The following is a 19,177-nucleotide window of genomic DNA, read 5'->3' on the forward strand; positions in this document are numbered from 1 at the left end:
GACCTTTTATGTACATAGTTTTTTTTTTGGTTAGAGTAGAGGAAAACAATATGCATTAGGAAACATAGATAGTTCAAATCACTTGTATTAACTCCCTAAATAAAGTGCAATGGGGTGTGGAATCTAAGTGTAATTGTGCTCTTGTGTCTACTCTTTATGGTATAAAAATCCATTATATATCCTAACAATTTTAATTCCAATATTCTATGATAGGTCTGTTGTTTAAAAATCCTTTTAAATACTTCAGTCCTGGTTTCATAAATATGTATGACGTAAAGTGTGCAATAAGATCTTTGCATGTATTCCGTTTTTCTTTATTGGCATCCTGATTGTCATCTCGTGGGGATCTGCAAACCACGGAGCTTGGACTTTGAACATCCTCAAGTCAAGCATCAAAAAAGGTGAAAAGGGCTAGGGAGGCTCCCCTGACATTTGGTGCACAGACATCAGCCTGTGCAATTAAAGGCCACCTTTCCAGCAAACAGTAATTGAAAAGTGTGAACCACATGGGTCTCAAGTCAATGATAGTGTAAGCACACAAATGACACTCTAAGCTTTATTCTTTCACCAGTTACTGTTCTTTGCTCTTCACCTTTTATCCCTCTCAGCATCTTTGCTTAATCCACTCTAATGAGGTGAACGATACTGCTAAATATGGGAGGCTAATGGTTTAGTATTGGTTACATAAGACAAATAGAAATATTTCCATTCTCAACACTGAAATTCTAACAGTATTTATCATTTGCTAGGAAGTTTATCTTACAAATATATTTTAGAATAGAATAAAGAATACTTGGTGTACTTTCCTAAGACCCCCTTCGGTGGTCGCTTCAAGCGAAGGTGATGACTACACTTCCACCCTTTAGGAATCCCTGGCCTGGCAGGTCATTACTGGTGACCACATGTCATATTCATGCTCACAAACAGCAGGTAACTGCTAACACTGACTAATGTGTGAATTTGTCTTCCCTTTTCTGCTTTTTTTACCCATCTGCCAGTATTTAGAGAGTATTCAGTAAACAGGGCATGAAGTCAACTGTAGCCTGTTTATATAGTACATGGTGAAGTTCATGTTAATAGTCTGAAGAAAAATGGGAATGAATAGCAAAGCAATACTTTACCATATCATTAAAATATAGAATTTTACTGTGGTTTCTATTCATATATTTTGACTTTAGCAACATTGTAAGAGATTTTCCTTGGTTCTACTTGATCAGATACATTGGAGTTATATATAACTGCTATAGCTAGCCATGTAAAAAGTCATATTAAGACTAAAAGGCCAGTGGGACCATGTGTGGTTATGAGCACACAATAGCTGAACATAACTGAAGTCTGTTGTGTGAATACTGTTATGCACAAATCACTTATAAAAGATCTCTTCTATAATAGGTTTCGATAGGATTAGGCAACAAGGCTTAAATGTACACATAACTTCAAGTGAAATGCTGATAATTTTGGCTCTTACACTTCTTGTACCTCCTTCTCTTTTCTTTGAGTCTAATCTGATTTTGCCAGCTCTCTTTGATCTACTAGGGGCAGGCCAGTCATGTCCACAAGTACAGATGGAGTAAATATGGAGATTAGCCTCTCCCCTTTACTGCATTACCTCCTAATACCTGATTAAGTCCAGAATCATGCAATTGTCTCAGTGTTGGCTATCAGAGTGGCAGAACTCAGAAGGGGGTTGGATGAAGGATGATTTTGTAATAGATACTTATTTTATCCAAGACCTCTAAGAAGATTAGGCCTGAGGGTGTCAAATTAACTATGATCTCCAGGTCTTTGGTAGTCTCTTGCAGTTTTCAAACACATCAGCTTCAACCTTAGAACAAACAGGCAGCTTGGACTGAGGCCCCATGTAGTGGCATGAATAATTGCACATTGCCAAGTGTTTGAAGATCACAAAGTGCTGTGTAAATTATCCAGTTTGGGCTTAGTAGCAGTGATTTGTGGTGACTTATTGCATCTTTTCACAGTTCAGAATTCAACTTTCTACAGTTGTTACAGTGACTTTGATGAAGGACGAAAGTTAAGCTATGTTCTTACACTACCCAGATTTACACTGGTGGGGGTTTTAAGTATTAATACAATTGGATATTTAAATTCCATGTCTTCATATTCAGCATTGGTTCACTTTTGTTGAGAAGGAAAAGATTAATGTAATGACTTAAGGCATTAAATATACTATGAACATTACAACTCAACTTCCGCTAAGGAAGGAAGACAAAAAGTTATATGAGTTTTTGAGAAGCTGATCTGAGCACTTTCGTTTTCATTAAATCAGAAAAGGTTGGAAATCCAATTCCACAGCATGCTTCAAATGTGCTTCTTCTTATACAGTACCTTAAAGCTTGTGAAACATATTAAAAAGATATATCCAATAGTTAGTTTAACATGAGCTCATTATAGTAGACAAATAATAGAATTCCAATATAAGAATCATATTTTAAGTTTGGAAAATTTATTAAAACATTTGTAACAAATTATGTGAACCTATCAGGTTCCTTCTTAAAATTTCATTTTGAAGACTTCATCTAATTATCATTTAAAAATGCTAGTAATAATGGGTGGGAAAGCATATGTATGCAGTTTCTCTACACATGACAGTATAACAGGTTAACAGTATTAAATAACTAATGCTCAGCATTAATGTTGTGCAGTACAATGATATTGTTTGTATAATGAAACATTATATAAATTTCCAATATATTTTCTGGATTTCTACTTGTTGTCATTCTTTGTTTACTTTTAATGGACCATGTAATGGAACATCCACGGACATGTGATGGACAGACAGGTGCACAGCTCAATACAGAGGGAGAGCTCTGAGTACCAAGAAGTGGCTAAAACAAGCTGTGCACCTGTCTGTCCATCACATGACCATGGCCATGTACTGATTTTTATATACTGTAAATTTTAAAAAAAGGAATGACAGCAAGAAGAGATCTAGAAAACCATGAGGAATTGATGCAGGAGGCATATAAAAAAATTGTATTGTACTTTTTTTGTATTATTGTATAATGTTTATTGCTGAATCTGGACAATTCCTTGAAGCATGGCCATTTTAACCATAGGGCAAATGGTGTACTTGCTCTGTGACAGCAGGGGCCCCCACTTGACTGTCCTGGTTTAAATGAGACAATCCTGAATTTTGGACGCTGTCCCACTGTTCTTGGCTGTGGATCACAATTTCAATTTTATTCAGATAAAGGTGAATACAATGGTGGATCAGACCTCTTAGTGCTGTTGAGACAAGGACATGCAATGTGCACCAAATCACAGACAGCACTAGAGTAGAGCCTGAAAGCAGCACAGTGAGAATGTGGCTAGGTAAATGTTCTTAATATTAATACATTTTATTTTTATAGTGCCAACACATTCCATAGTACTTTATAAAATGTAGAATTCAAGTGCCGACAAAAAAGTACATTACAGAGTAATAGTTAATTCTCACAATAGGACTGACGACCTTGCTCATGTATTTTTTGATTGAAAATGCGTTTATTCACAATCAGTCGTCAAGCAAAAGTATTTACAAAGTACTGCGTCGCAGCGCATTTGATACACAGCTTACAATACTTGCACAAATAAATAAATAAATAAATAGAAATACTTTTCCCATACTTAATGGGGCAGGGCGAAGCAGAGACCCAGAAGAAGTCTCCTGAGTGCTCTGCCTCGTCCTACCTCATACCAGTACTTCCTAGCCCCACAGCATGCATGCATTCAACAACTAGCTATCTGACATGTGGAGGAGGGGGGGAGGGGAGTAAACACAGTGCCCGAAGCTTTATTGAAGAACACACAAACACGAGGGAGCAACACAATGTCTATTCTAACTAACACAATAGCACTGCCCGAGCACCCGAGCCAGCTTGGGGGAGGGAGGGGAGGGAAGGGAGGGGGGAGAGAGAGGGAAGACTGGCTCAGAGCTCTGACAATGCAACTATACCAAATGCAAAGACAAAAATGGCAAAGTCCCAAAATGGAGGAAACAATCGAAGAAAAAGGCTTCTCAGTCTTCTTCTTCGTCTTCGCCTCTCAGGCTGTCCAGGATGGTGTAGTCCCGCAGCAAGCTGTGGATGAGCCTGCAGCAGTCCTGAAAGGTGACTTGTTCCCTCCTGAGAACAAGCCGGTTTCTGGCGAACCAGATAGCGTCTTTGAAACAGTTGAGGATCCTCCAGGCCTTCTCGCAGTCTGTCTCTCGGTGGGTCCCCGGGAAGAGTCCATAAAAAACAGAATGGTAAGAAAGCTGGTTCCGGGGGACCGAGTCCTGCAAATCATCCTCCAGGGCATCCAACAGGCCCTGAGCAAACGGGCAGGCCCAGAAAAGATGGTGGGTGGTCTCCTCTTTGAAGGGACATCTGGGGCAGTAGCGCGTCTTGCTCAGGTTGCGGGCATGCATGAACGACCTCACCGCCAAACCTCCCTGCACGGCCATCCACGACATATCCTTGTGCCCGTTGGTCAGCTGGGCCGAAGAGATGTTCTTCCAAACGACCTCCGCGGTTCCAGCCGGCAGCCCTGGGATCTCCTCCATGATGTCCTTAGCTCGGATGAGCTTATGGACGGTCTTGGGTTTCCAGAGGTCAGGCTTGAGCTCCTCCAGCTGGTGCTCCCTCACGAACCGGGTGACGTCTTGGTAGTGCCAAGGGACGGTCCAGTTGTAAGGGACGGAGCTGTTCCACTTGTCCCATCCTAGGCGACGCCACAGGGGTAACAGGAACAAGCGGGACATGGCTCGGCCTGCCGATTCCGTTCCAGTCCTCAGGGTTCTGCGGACACAATCACAAACAAAGGTTAGTCTCAACAGAGTGGGGATGTCGGGGACACCCTTACCTCCTTTGGACGGATCCTTGTACATGACGGCCCGCTTCACCCTGTCCATCTTGGAGCCCCAGATGAAGTGGAAGACGATCCTGTAGATGGCTTTAACCACGGTGTTGAGAGGTGGCCAGGCCTGCGCGGTGTAGAGGAGCACAGGCAGGATCTCATTCCGCAGGACCAGTGTCTTCCCTTCCAGCGAAAGCTGTCTGAGGCTCCACAGTCCAATCCTCTGGTTGCATTTGGCCAAACGCTCGTTCCAGGACTTCAGGGCCGCTCCCTCCTTTCCGAACCAGACTCCCAGGATCTTGATGAAGTCCGGTTGCACTGTGAAAGGAAGGGGAGAGGATGAAGCCAGACGCCAGTCTCCGAAGAGCATGACCTCTGACTTGGCACAGTTGACTTTTGCCCCCGAAGCCCGGCCGAACTTCTCGCAGGTCTGGACGAGCGCTGAGACCGATGATCTGTCGGAACAGAAGACGGTGACGTCGTCCATGTACAGCGAGCACTTGACCACGTGGTTGCCAGGTCCCGGTGCGGTGATCCCTCTAATCCCTGCATTCTGCCGGATAGACTCCGCGAAGAGTTCTATAACACAAACAAAAAGAAGGGGTGAAAGAGGGCAGCCTTGTCTGACCCCGGAGAGGACCGGAAAGGGGTCAGTCTTCCAGCCGTTCACCATCACCGAGCTGTGAATGTCAAAGTACATTAGGTCGACATACTTACAGAACCCCGCACCCAGACCGAGTCTGCGGAGAGCCTTAGCCATGAAGGCGTGAGAGACACGATCGAAGGCCTTCTCCTGATCAAGACTGACCAGGGCCGCGTGTGCACGGCGGTCTCCGATGTAGTGCAATGTGTCTCTCACCATGGCTAGGCTGTCCGCAATCCTACGGCCAGGAATGCCGCAGGTTTGGTCGGGGTGGATGATCCTGTCGATGACAACCTTCAGTCTCGTCGCCAGCACCTTGGCCAGGATCTTGTAGTCCACGTTGAGGAGAGAGATGGGTCGCCAATTCTTCAGCTCGCACCTGTCGCCCTTCCGCTTGTACAGGATCGTGACCAGACCTTCCCTCAGCGACGGCGGCATGGCACCCTCCACCACCATCTCCTCGTAAAGGTCCTTCAGGTCCGGGCAAATGAGGTCGCCCAGCGCTACGTAGAGCTCCGCTGGGAGACCGTCACTGCCCGGGGTCCTTCCGGTCCTAAAGGATTTAGCGGCAGAGAGCACCTCTTCCGCCGTCAGAGGGTCATCGAGCCCCTCGGCACCTGCAGGATCAAGGGTGTTAGTGATACCTGACAGGAACTCCTCGGCGGCGTCATCATCGATGGGCCTTTGGGAGTAGAGGTCGCGGTAGTAGTCGTGGACGACTCCCATCACTTCCTGCTTCCCCCGTCGGATGTTGCCGTCCTCATCCTTCATCTCTGTCACAGGCGTGTGGCCGGCGTGGAGTTTCCTGAAAAAGAACGAGTTACATTTCTCACCCTTCTCCAGTGTCTCCACTTTGGAACGGAAGATGACGTGCTGGGCCTCCTCCTCGAAGTGCCTTTTCAGGTCCCTCTTGGCCTCGGCGAGCATGTCCCTGACGTCCCAGCCGCAGCGATCGAGGTCCATCAGTGAGTTGAGCTCGCGCTGCATCCCCTTGAGGTCCCTCTTGCGCTGTGACGCCTGCTGGCGTCCCTTGACCTGGAAGAAATGACGGATTTGGAGTTTAACATATTCCCACCATTCCCAAACAGTCCTGAAAAAGAAGCGGTCGTTACGCCAACACAAGTACGCATCTCTAAGCTCCGCCAGCGACCCCTCATTTTCCAGCAGTGCGCAGTTCAACTTCCAGGAACCTGGGCCAGGAGGAAAACCGTGGCCCAGAGTACCCTCGAAGAGAATGCCCCTGTGGTCAGAGAAGAAGCAGGGGATCATAGAGTGCCTTACCTGGGTGACCGATCGAGAGGTGAACACAAAGTCAATCCTGGAGCGCTGCGAGCCATCCGGGCGGCACCAGGTATAATTAACTGATGCCGGCCCCATGGAACCCACAGCGTCCCGAAGAGAGGCTTCGGCCACCATCTCGATCAGTAGCTTTGACGTGACGTCCAGCTTCGCAGATGTCGAGGAGCTTCGTCCGTCCGCTTCGACAGGGCAGTTGAAATCCCCGGCCAATACCACTGCTCTGGTGGTGACGAGCTGAGTGCGCAGGATCTGGAAAAGCTCCAGTCGCTCGGCCTTCATGGGGGAAGCGTACACGTTGATGAGCCTGAGAGGCTCGCCCGCCCAGGTGCCGTCGATGACCGCAAGACGGCCAACGACGAGCTCCTGGACGGATTCAACAGTGAAGGCGTTCCCCCTAATGAGGACAGCAATACCTGCGGACTTACAGTCGCCCCCACCAAACCAGTAGGACGGGCCGTGGCTCCACTCCCTGCACAGGTGATGGCATGACCTGGAAGAAGGAAGGGAACACTCCTGCAACATAATAACATTAATGTTAGGGATAGCAGCAAAAAATGCAAGCGTCGTCTGTCGTCTCCTCTTCTCTCTCACACTTCGCACGTTGATGGAAAGAAGGTTAATTCCTGCCATAGTGAAAAGGTAAAAGGGTTAAGTTAACAATCAGAACGATACATGCAAGTTACCGCTCCCATCATCGATGTCTGGGCCCAACTCCGGTGTCCCGAGGCTGAGGCCGCTTCCGTAGATGTCTTCCTCCAGATCCTTGATCACTAGGGCCATCTGGCTGGGAGGTCCTTCCCCCTCTAAGACGGCGACGATGTCTGGGTCCATCTCCGTGGCGGAGTCGTCCACCAGCTCGTCGACCCTCTTCTCCAGTTCGGTGACCTCAGGGATAGGATCTCTCTGGACGTCCACCTCGATGGCGTCCTCTGAGGCCTCTATGGCGATCTTCTTGGAAGAGTCGTCATCTGAGTCCTCCCTGTCCTTCCTCTTCTTGGGCTGCTTGGGCGGCTCTGAGGAGACAAGAGATCGACAAGGGAGGGGGGGGAACTCCTCCATAGACAATACCGAGGTAGCTGGAGGAAGGACTGTTAGTGCTACCTCGGGGGAAGGGCGGGTGGGGGGTTGGGTGTTAACAGGGGTGTCCACCGAGGTTGTGGAGACTATAGGGGTGGAAACCTCGGTGGGGGTGGAGGTAGGGAGGGGTGCCGATTTCTTACCCTTGGCCTTTCCCTTTTTCTTCTCCTTCTCCGGTCCTGGTTTCTTCTCCTTAGTGGCCGCCTGGGCTCTAGCCTGGGTCCCGGAGGGACCGGCCCGAGCCGCTGGGGCCTTGGCGTTTCCGGCTGGGGCTTTTGAGGCCTTCGCCGGTCCCGCCTTGGCCCCGGCAGAAACCACGGTGGAGGGGGGTTCCTTGGCCACGGAAGCCCAGGATCGGGTGCGCATCTTGCAAGCCTTGTAGACATGGTCCGCCATGCCGCACAGGTTGCAGGTCTTGGCCGTGGGGCAGTCCTTTGTGGCGTGGCCCTCCACTCGACACATCCTGCAGGCGTCAGCTTTGCAGTCTTTTACCTGGTGGCCCTCCTTTCCGCAGCGCCGGCAGGCCTTCGGTAGGTCGGGGTACCAGATGAGACCACTGCTGTTACCTAAGGAAAATGTTTGAGGGAGATGCCTTACCTCGCCGTCCCTTCGCAGTTTGACGACCACCGACCATTTCCCAGTCCAGTAGCCCGTCTTGTTCAGGATGCGAGTGGGATCCCGCAGCACTGTGCAAAAACGAGCCAGGAACCGGGCGATGTCTCCGGGTGGGGTGTGCGGGTTCCTCATCGTCACCGTCACCCTCCTCTCATCCATCTGGACAGGGCAGCTGCCCAGGAAGGCCTTGAAGGGGGAGCCCGGTGCCGCTGACTTGACCGCCTCCCAGTACCGGCGGCAGATCTCCATACTTGCAAAGGTGACGTAGAATAAGCCCGTCACAAAGCTCTGGACGCTGAGGGTCTGGCAGGGGGAGAAGCCCTGGTCTGCCAGCATGGTCCGGCAGAAGACCTCCTCGCTCAGGTCCGGGAGCCTCCCGTCCACCTCCCTAAGCTTGAGCACCACGGTCTGCTTCATCCAGGGCTCCAGTGAAGGAGGTCCCTGTTTCCGCAGACCGGGTACACCAGGCCCGGGGAGAGCTTCAGGGCTGGCGTCTCCGGTTGCCGTCTTCCGTCCGACGTCTTCTTGAGGAGCAGCAGCGGTGGTTGCCACGACGTCCCCTGAAGTCGCCATCTTCGTCCTCTTCGTCGTCTTCTTCTCCAGCAGTGTTCTAGCTCAGTTGCTTCTTCAGCTGCTCTCTCTTGCTCCTCGTCGTCCGAAGTGTTCTATCACTCGTAGACAAGGGGCTCGCGTTCTCGGCCCCGAACTGGTGGGATACAAGGTTTCTCTGGAATCAGAATAAATTCTGATAAGAACAGATACTACACTTGATCTTAGCCATAAGGCCGAGAAGCGATCTTAGCGATAAGGCCGACCTTGCTCATGTATTATATTAACTGATGGGCCATTGATGGTACATTCTAATATATGGTGGGTCACTGAAGGTTTATTTTAATGTCTGATATGCCACTGATGGGACATTTTAAAGGGATTCTACCATTAAAAACTTTTTTTTTCTCCCTAACACATCGGAATAGCCTTAAGAAACGCTATTCTTCTCCTACCTTTAGATGTCTTCTCCGCCCCGCCGTTCAGTTTTAAATCCCATTTTCTGCTGTTATGTAAATGAGTTCTCTCACAGCACTGGGGGCGTCCCCAATGCTGCGAGAGAACTCTCCAGCACCACCTCCATCTTCTTCAGGAACGGGGTCTTAATGCGTCTTCTTCCGGAGGTTGGCTTCAAACTTTTAGTCCTCGAGCCTAGGGCAAAGCTGACTGTGCATGCCTGCTGGCGACAAGAAAATGGCCGCTTACAATACTGTGCAAGTGGCCATTTTTATTGTAGCCGGGGGCATGCGTCAAAACCCCGTTCCTGAAGAAGATGGAGGCGGCGCTGGAGAGTTCTCTCACAGCATTGGGGACACCCTTAGTGCTGTTGAAGCGCTGGGGACTGCCACCAATGCTGCAAGAGAACTCATAAGCATACCGCCAAAAAATGGGATTTTAACCGAACGGCGGGTCGGAGAAGACATCTAAAGGTAGGAGACGAATAGCCTTTCTTAAGGCTTTTCTGACCTGTTAGGGAGAAAAAAAAGTTTTAAATGTGTCAGGATCTGGGGTTGCTAGGTGGGGTGGCATAGACACACAAGTCCAGTTTCTTTAGTCCAAAACAAAGGTAGAGTTTTATTTTCACTCAAAAATATAGTGCAGCAACAACAGGAAACAATACAAAAATAAATAACTGCCCGGCTAGGCTCTAACTAAACAAAGAATAGGTTACCTCACCTAGAATAACAGAAATCAAAAGCCAGTAGAATCATTCAGGACACAGCTCCAAAAATATGACCTCTTTATTGGCTCTCCAGCCAAGCTCTGCCCAAAGTTTGCTGTTGGAGCTGACTTCTTAAGCTCCCTTGATGAGCAGATTCTCTGCAGCTGAGTCGCTGCTGGAACATTCCCAAAGTGTGGACTGGAGGGGGGGGTGGAATGACAGGTCCCACTGCCAACCTACCTGACATTCTTAAAAATCCAGCCCAGAAACCGGAACTTTGAAAGAACCCTCAGTAGACAATAGTTATCTGCTGAGAAACATTATTTCTGGAGTTTTCTCATCTCACCCACCTTAGTAGTCTGGGTGAGATGTACACCCCCTCCATTACCTGACCAGCCATCGGCTTACAAATGGTAGAATCTCTTTAATGTGTAACAAACTACTGAAGGGACATTTGACTATGTCAAACTGAGAAGTGGCTTGAAAAGGAATTGGAAATATAAAAGAGACACTTATATTTCTCCCATTTTCTCAATCCCCACCAGGATTTGGCTGTCTGCAAGAATAAAGCAGCTTTTCTGCAATGTGGGGCTTCGGCCTAAATGTTCCTCAGCATATTTCTTTTGCAATGACTTCCTTTTAAACGAAAAAATGTAGATGACAGAATCAGAGCATCTGTCTGAAACTTTGTCAGAAATATTGTAGAACAGTCTTTTTTTCTCTGGTGCATTTTTGGCTGAGCCATTTACACATATATATAATTTTGTTTTTTGTATTTTTTCATTTCTGGGAAAGCTGAATACTGGTACTTTGCCTGAATGCTTGGTTTGCCTGCACACTAAACTACATATATTTTATTAACAATGATTTACTTGTTCAAGTGCTGTATAACATCATCTACTTAACTTCAGAAGTATACAATCTCTATCCTTATCCTTTTAAAGGTACTGTTGGATTTTTCTGTCAAATTCCAACATATCTCAGTTGCATACTAAAGGCCCCGGTCACTTACACATGCATGCATGTAACAATGCTGGGATTTTAGCCCATAAGCCTAAGCATTGTAATCCTGATTAAAAAAAACAAAGCTTTGTGGACTGGGTGTCCCAAATAACAGCATGTGGTAAGTACTTCAGCACACATAGCTTTGCTTTAAAAACTAAATAGAAAAGGATGAACTCAACATAAAAGTGCTAGCAATATTCTCTGGAAGTTGTGTGGGTCTGGGTTTGATGTAATGTGTAGATTCCTCGGGAACAATAGTAAGGTAAGGATGAAAGAGAAGAGGACTTTAGTATAAATCCTTGTTCAGTCCATTTACATACCTCCAAGTGATGTGAAAAGCATAATGCCTGTGTCTAAAGGGCTTCTTGTTTATTTTCATTCTATTATTTGTTTAGTTGTAAGAAAATACTATTAACTACATGTCCATCCAATATTATTACCAGTGTAGATGTATAAAACAATTAAAAGGAGTTAAAAAGCATAAGTAATATGATTATAATTAAGAAGGCAAAACTGTACTGCTTGTAGTCCAGACCTTTCACCAATAGAAAATATTTGGTTATTATGAAACAAAGAATCTAAAATCTTACATTAGGTTAAGGCCCCACGTGGGGAGGAAAAATTGCTGTGGGAAAAAACGCAACAGCAACACATCATGTTTTTTCCTGCAGAGCTTTTCACAGCAGATCTGCAGAGGTTTCTTCTGCGGACTTTCTGCTTCCATTATACCTATTGGGAAACCACTGGTGTTTTTCGTAGTTATGGATAGGATAAGATAAGATAATCCTTTAATAGTCCCACCATGTGAAAATTCAATGTGTTGCTGCAGTATAGATATAATTGACATGCTGCAATTTCCAAAACTGCAACGGATTTACCAGAATCCCATTCTCTCTGGAGTGACTGTAAATGCTGAATTTGTTTCTGCCCTGTTTCCACCGTGGCCAAACTGCAGCATTTACGCCATATGGGGCCATGGCCTCAAACAAGACTGGTACAACATTTCTCTCCCAAAACTCCAGCAGTTGTTCTCCTCACTTCCCAAACATTTACAGCCTGTTATAAAAATGAGGAATGCTACACAATAGTATACATGGCCCTGTCCCAAATTTTTTGAGATGTGTTGCTGCCATCAATTTCTAAGTGAGGTAATTTTTTCAGATGAAATGGAGAAATGGTCTTATGGTTTACTTTTGACTTTGCCATGAAAATATTACCTTGTTACCATTATCATGTTAATGCAACATACATGTTATGCCATGTAAAGTATTGTTGCCAGGTGGTATTATGACATTTTACCAAGGCTTGTTACTATAATTCCACTGTAAGAAGTGTATTCACTGTAACAGTTATGGATCGCTCTTGTTAAGTATCATTGTAGACTTAAAACTCAGGTGTAATTGAAGGATCATAGGCATGTATGTGAGTTTGTGATGACACCAGAGCTAGAAAGAATATCCCCCAAGTCAAAAAAACACTTCATGAGGAATAATAAGTCTCCAGCTTGAGTTCCAGTTGTGAGCCTGTCCTGGGTGAGGTGACCAGCCCTAATGTTGCAAGAATTTAGTTAATTTAAGGGCAGATTACATGGACCATGTGGTCTTGTTCTGCTCTTAATCTTCTAAGTTTCTAAGTCTGCCTGTGAGGGGCAAAGGGTCACTCTACATCTAAGGAGTCCTGAAGCTGATGTGTGTGAATAGGATACTGATACCTATGTTTAAAGGATTGTGCAAAGAGCAAATTAGACTACAATGTGCACAATACAGCAAGAGTCCATAGTTGTGACCTGAACAAGCTACTGCTGCCTCTGCTCTGCTGCCAACCAGAGGTGTACAATTAATTTTAAAACCACTAGGTTAGTGGAATCATTTGTACTATGGGGGCTGACTTTACTATAATTTGCTAGACAACCTAATATTTATTTATTTTGTTTGCTTATATAGTGTGCGAGAAGGTGACAGGCAGAGTGCTGGAGTCCCGTTGTATTAGCCCCCGATTCCTGACATATGTGTGGTCCAGGGCAGGTCAGGAGTAGGCTTCAGACCCAGGTGTAGGTCATAGGCTTGTTACTGGCCCATAAAAGGCTGCACAGCCTGCACTTCAGGGCAGATCCTGGGAAAAGAGGAAGTGGTGGGGCATGTCCTGACTCTGAGAACCTTGTGATATGATAGTGTCTTTTTTGTTGATTTGTGTGGCTGTGTTAGGGAATAGCCAGATGATAATTCCCCAGAAGCTGCTGGTGAACCCTGGAGGGAGGGGCACAAGGGACAGTGAGCCCTAAACTGAAGCCCCCCGCTTTCCCTTCCTATTGCCAGGCCCTATCCTAGGTGATAGGCGACAACCACGAGGACAATCCCTCCCTGAATACGTGAAACACAAAACACAGACAAGACGTACAACAACAAAGGGAGGTCAGGTAGCCAGGGTTCGGTAACAAGAGAGCGATGCAGTGCCAAATCGGAGTCAAGAGAATAGTCAGTAGGAAAGCCAGAGGTCAAGGATTAGCATACAAGTAAATAACAGCAAGCGATACCAGAAAGCAAGGGCAATAACCGGCACCAGTGTGACTGTGAGCCAAGACTAAATAGGGAAGGAAGAACCCGCCCAGAACCTGACAGGAAGAAAAGCTGTCAATCACAGGCAAGACAGATTACCCACTTAATGAACAGAGGCAACCTTGGCAGAAGACGGGTGTGGTGCAAATCCAATTAAGGACTAGAGCCGTGTTCACACAGTGCAACTAAAAACCTTAAGCAAATTGTCAAACTGCACACGCCTCCGGCGCCGCAGCATGCGAGCAGAGGGTGGCGCAGAGGCCCGAACAGGCAGAGATGTTACAGTACCCCCCCTTTTATGAGGGGCCACCGGACCCTCACCAGACAAACCAGTTCTAGAGGGATTCTGAGTTTTCCCTGCCTTGTATTTTGGTTCGGCTTGAACCACAGATGCTTGAGAACCAGGCAAACATTTTTTATTCACCTGGCGCTTCTGATACCACCAGGTTTTAATACCAGAGGGGCGTTCCCAACTTTTAGTAGCTGAGACCTTCTCCTCACTGACACAATCAACAGACTGTAAAGCAATACAGTGGGATGAGCACTGATCTCCCCACTTTACCAACTCCTTTTTACCCCAATCAAAAATAGGGTTATGGAGCTTCAGCCAGGGGAACCCCAAAATAACATCAGCAGAGAGATTCTCCATAACAAAAAGGCTTATGACCTCTGAATGTGAAGAACCCACTTGCAAAGAGATCAAGGGGGTTTTAAAACTGACTTTACCCCTGGCCAGTGGAGTAGAATCCACTCCAGCAACAGACATAGGTGTGTCAAGTGGCAAAAGCTCAATGCCCAAAGATTCAACAACTGAATATTTAATAAAATTTGCTGCAGACCCAGAGTCAACTAGGGCCTTGCCAGAAACAGATCTGTCCCCAGAGGACAGAGACACAGATAACATCATCTTATTGTTATTTCCACCAAATACCTGGTTGCCTGAGTGGTTCTTCCGATTACCACTCAGGCACTGAAGTCTTTGCAAAGGTGACAAGGGTCTGATAGTGCAGTCTCGGATGACATGACCCGAGGAACCACAGTACAGGCACAGGTTATTCCTGAGACGATGTTCTCGTCGTGTTCTGGCGTCCACAGCTCCCAGTTGCATGGGTTCCTCACCAGAAGTGACAGGAGGAAAGGTAAGTTTATCAGAGGAGAGAGAGGAAGAGACAGAAAACTTGGAGGCAACAGGCCCTACTCTCTCTTTTAAATTTGCGGTCAATACGGACCGCCAAAGTCATGGCCTTCTCAAGAGTCGGGGGATCTGGGTGACCAACCCAGAGCTCCTTAACACGATCACACAAGCCTTGCTTAAAGTGAGTCTTTAGCGCGGACTCACACCAACCTGCGGTTACACTGTACTTACGGAACTCAGAGCAATATTCCTCTGCAGAGCGTTTGCCCTGCCGCATGGTGAGGAGTTGAGTTTCCGCAAGCGCAATGTGGTCTGGTTCAGCATAAATAGAGCCCAGGGACTTAAAAATTTTTTCCAGATCAACCCACTCCTCAGCCTCAGCAGGGAGTTTAAGGGCCCAAGCTTGTGGGTCCCCCTGTAGCAGAGATATAACCACTCCCACCATTTGGGCCTGAGTAGCATGTGGATTCACACGGAAGTACAGGCGACAAGACTCCCTGAAAGTTTCAAATTTTGTACGGTCCCCTGAGAAACGGTCTGGGAGTAGCATCTTGACCTTATAAGGTGCCAAAACAGCTGGGGATGGTGCAGCAGCCTCAGTTAGGGTCTGAACCTGTTTAGCAAGTTCAGCTACCAGGCCTGTCAATCCCTCCAACTTGGCTACAAAGCACTGGATAGGATCCATGCTTATCTGTAGGGATCGGGGGATATTGTCACTCCTTAGGGAGAGACCACCATATAGGTGTGTGGAGACTTGTTAAGCCTTTAGCACTCCACTTTGCAAGGAACTATGGGAAGAATATGCAAATCCACCTTCAATGATATAATTAGGAAGACAGTTGCTGCCTCATTGTTGCAAACCAATAGAGGGTGCTCACTGGAATGTGCAAGCCTGTCTTAAGACAGGATTCCAGTGAAATAACCCAATAATGGCTACTCCCTTTAGCCTCATGCCCGACCTTCCAAGAGGCCTTTGTTTAGCAATGACGCTGGGATTATTACCAGGTTATAGTCTCTCAATCGAGGACAGCTGTTTCGATCTGGTTGGATCTCATCAGCCTGATGTAGAGAGGACTATAACCGGGTAGAGGTGAGAGGCTTAGACAGGGTTCGGGGGATATTGTCACTCCTTAGGGAGAGACCACCATATAGGTGTGTGGAGACTTGTTAAGCCTTTAGCACTCCACTTTGCAAGGAACTATGGGAAGAATATGCAAATCCGCCTTCAATGATGTAATTAGGAAGACAGTTGCTGCCTCATTGTTGCAAACCAATAGAGGATTTGCATATTCTTCCCATAGTTCCTTGCGAAGTGGAGTGCTAAAGGCTTAACAAGTCTCCACACACCTATATGGTGGTCTCTCCCTAAGGAGTGACAATATCCGCTGAACCCTGTCTAAGCCTCTCACCTCTACCAGGTTATAGTCCTCTCTACATCGGGCTGATGAGATCCAACCAGATCGAAACAGCTGTCCTCGATTGAGAGACTATAACCTGGTAATAATCCCAGCGTCATTGCTAAACAAAGGCCTCTTGGAAGGTCGGGCATGAGGCTAAAGGGAGCAGCCATTATTGGGTTATTTCACTGGAATCCTGTCTTAAGACAGGCTTGCACATTCCAGTGAGCGCCCTCTATTGGTTTGCAACAATGAGGCAGCAACTGTCTTCCTAATTACATCATTGAAGGCGGATTTGCATATTCTTCCCATAGTATCTGTAGGGAAGCAATGGATGTAGATTTTAGGCCGGTTATTCTGTTAGGGGATAGCCAGATGATAATTCCCCAGAAGCTGCTGGTGAACCCTGGAGGGAGGGGCACAAGGGACAGTGAGCCCTAAACTGAAGCCCCCCGCTTTCCCTTCCTATTGCCAGGCCCTATCCTAGGTGATAGGCGACAACCACGAGGACAATCCCTCCCTGAATACGTGAAACACAAAACGCAGACAAGACGTACAACAACAAAGGGAGGTCAGGTAGCCAGGGTTCGGTAACAAGAGAGCGATGCAGTGCCAAATCGGAGTCAAGAGAATAGTCAGTAGGAAAGCCAGAGGTCAAGGATTAGCATACAAGTAAATAACAGCAAGCGATACCAGAAAGCAAGGGCAATAACCGGCACCAGTGTGACTGTGAGCCAAGACTAAATAGGGAAGGAAGAACCCGCCCAGAACCTGACAGGAAGAAAAGCTGTCAATCACAGGCAAGACAGATTACCCACTTAATGAACTGAGGCAACCTTGGCAGAAGACGGGTGTGGTGCAAATCCAATTAAGGACTAGAGCCGTGTTCACACAGTGCAACTAAAAACCTTAAGAAAATTGTCAAACTGCACACGCCTCCGGCGCCGCAGCATGCGAGCAGAGGGTGGCGCAGAGGCCCGAACAGGCAGAGATGTTACAGGCTGGTAGTAAGCCACGTGTACAGTTAGCATTTTTCTGTGTAGCTAGCGGTCAGATCAGCAGGATTTTCTTTTACGTTACTTTGCCTGAATTTAAGGCTATATTTTATTGTGCTCATTTTTTGTGCCTGACGTAACAGTTTATTTATTGTGCTGTCTCTGACTAGTTTGGTCCGCACCACTGCTTCTCCTGAGCTACCTTCCCCACAAGTGCCAACATATTCTAGAGTGCTTTACAGACATTGTCATTGTGAGTCATTGTGTCATACAGGACTCCAAAACTAAGTTAATACAGATAACGGGAAAACTGGAATCACCAGAGGTGGTGGAGAGAATAGGGGGCTAGGCCCAGCTTGAAAATAAACCTAGAAGAAATAAGTAATTCTCTGCACAACCCTTTAAGGCAAAGACCTCACATAGCATCCTGCAGCAAAAAACAGCATCCCATTTTTTTTCTGCAGTGTTTTTCACAGAAAGTCCACAGAGTTTCCCTCTACGGACTTTCTACTTCAATTATACCAATAAGGAAACCACTGGCATTTCTGTAGGTATGATTGACATGCTGCGATTTCCAAAACCATAATGCTACACGTATTTTTCCGCAAAGTGTGGATGGGATTCGTTAGAATCCATTCACTTTCCTTTGACTGTAGTACATCACTGTTTTTCCTCAGTGTTTCTTCCGCAGTCAAACCACAGTGTTTATGCCACGTGAGGCCCCAGTCCTGGATTGATCTCAATTTAATATCCTGAGGATAAGTCATTATTTTGTGATCTTCTTGGATAAACCCTGTAAGTTCTACCCTTACCTTATAACCCGCTGTGAGAGGTAAATAAATACAGATTTGTCATTGGGATACATTGAATGAGTTGTTTTCAAGGTGAAGGTAATATTAGTTGTATCAGTTAGTCCACGGTTTTCTACTGAATTGAAAATTAAGCGGGTCTGCTAAATAGTAAATTAATTCAGTTATCTAAAATTTATTTCTAGAATTGTGAACTAAAATGTCCTTTTTTAACTATATTCAATTTTTTAAAGACTTCTTTTTTGGCTGAGGCCCCAGATTGTAAAAAAAAAACAGCTTTTTTTCATTGCAGATGTTGCTGTGTTTCTTTAAGCCAGGTTATAGCTACAGGTATGGCTTCTTATATGTCTCCCTACTTCTTAGGACCTTCTGACTTTGTCTTCAAAAACTGCAGCAAAATCTGCAATAAAAAAGCAACTTTTTGGCTACATTTACACAAAAGTGAGAATTGGCTACATTTACATTTTAATGGCTGATTTTACCATGGTAATGTGAATTTAGGCTTGGCATTGAAGTCCTATTTAAAAAGCTGTCAATTCTGATGCTATTTGAGGCCGGGGTCCCACATTGTAAGTATGCAGCACTTTGGCAAAAAAACAGGTGGAATTCTGACTAATCCCATCCACACAACAGAAATGCTATGATTTAAAAAATCATCACATTTATGTAAATTGTAACATGTCAATTATACGTATGGAAACACTGGCGGTGTCGGTATAGGTATAATAGGGATGGAAAGTCTGCAACTGAAAACTGTATGCATTTTCACCACTGTCTTTTATGTAGCGCTTTTTGATTGCGGCAAACTACGTGGGGCCTTCGTCTTAGGAAGAAAAGTCACAATTTGTACTTTATTTGTTTTTAATGCTTTCACCCTATAATATTGAGGTATTTTTTGGTACATACACCATTGTGCATTATTAGTTCATTTCAGGATTGTGTTGCCTGAAAAGTTTCAGGAGTTTAGGAGCTTTAACTTATATGTGACAAAGGGATATATAATCCAATTCTTAGCCAACAGAAAAGTAAATTGTTATTTCAGTCTTCAAGCAATTTGTTTGGTGGTCCCTTTGTCTTTATTAGTGGAGCTATTACAGGCT

The 19,177-nt window shown here is 46.0% G+C and overlaps 1 protein-coding gene and 1 pseudogene across 1 annotated transcript; both read right to left on the reverse strand.

The window, feature by feature from the left end:
- Positions 1-7,388: 7,388 nt before the first annotated feature.
- LOC142200555 (uncharacterized) lies at positions 7,389-9,139 on the reverse strand. Its single transcript, XM_075270990.1, has one exon. The coding sequence runs from the start codon at positions 9,041-9,043 to the stop codon at positions 7,439-7,441; it is 1,605 nt and encodes a 534-aa protein (XP_075127091.1). The 5' UTR covers positions 9,044-9,139; the 3' UTR covers positions 7,389-7,438.
- Positions 9,140-9,174: 35 nt separating this feature from the next.
- Positions 9,175-9,267, reverse strand: LOC142201660 (U2 spliceosomal RNA; annotated as a pseudogene).
- Between the last annotated feature and the right edge of the window lie 9,910 nt (positions 9,268-19,177).

The sequence above is a fragment of the Leptodactylus fuscus genome, chromosome 4, assembly GCF_031893055.1.
Source record: "Leptodactylus fuscus isolate aLepFus1 chromosome 4, aLepFus1.hap2, whole genome shotgun sequence".
NCBI classification, from domain to species: domain Eukaryota; kingdom Metazoa; phylum Chordata; class Amphibia; order Anura; family Leptodactylidae; genus Leptodactylus; species Leptodactylus fuscus.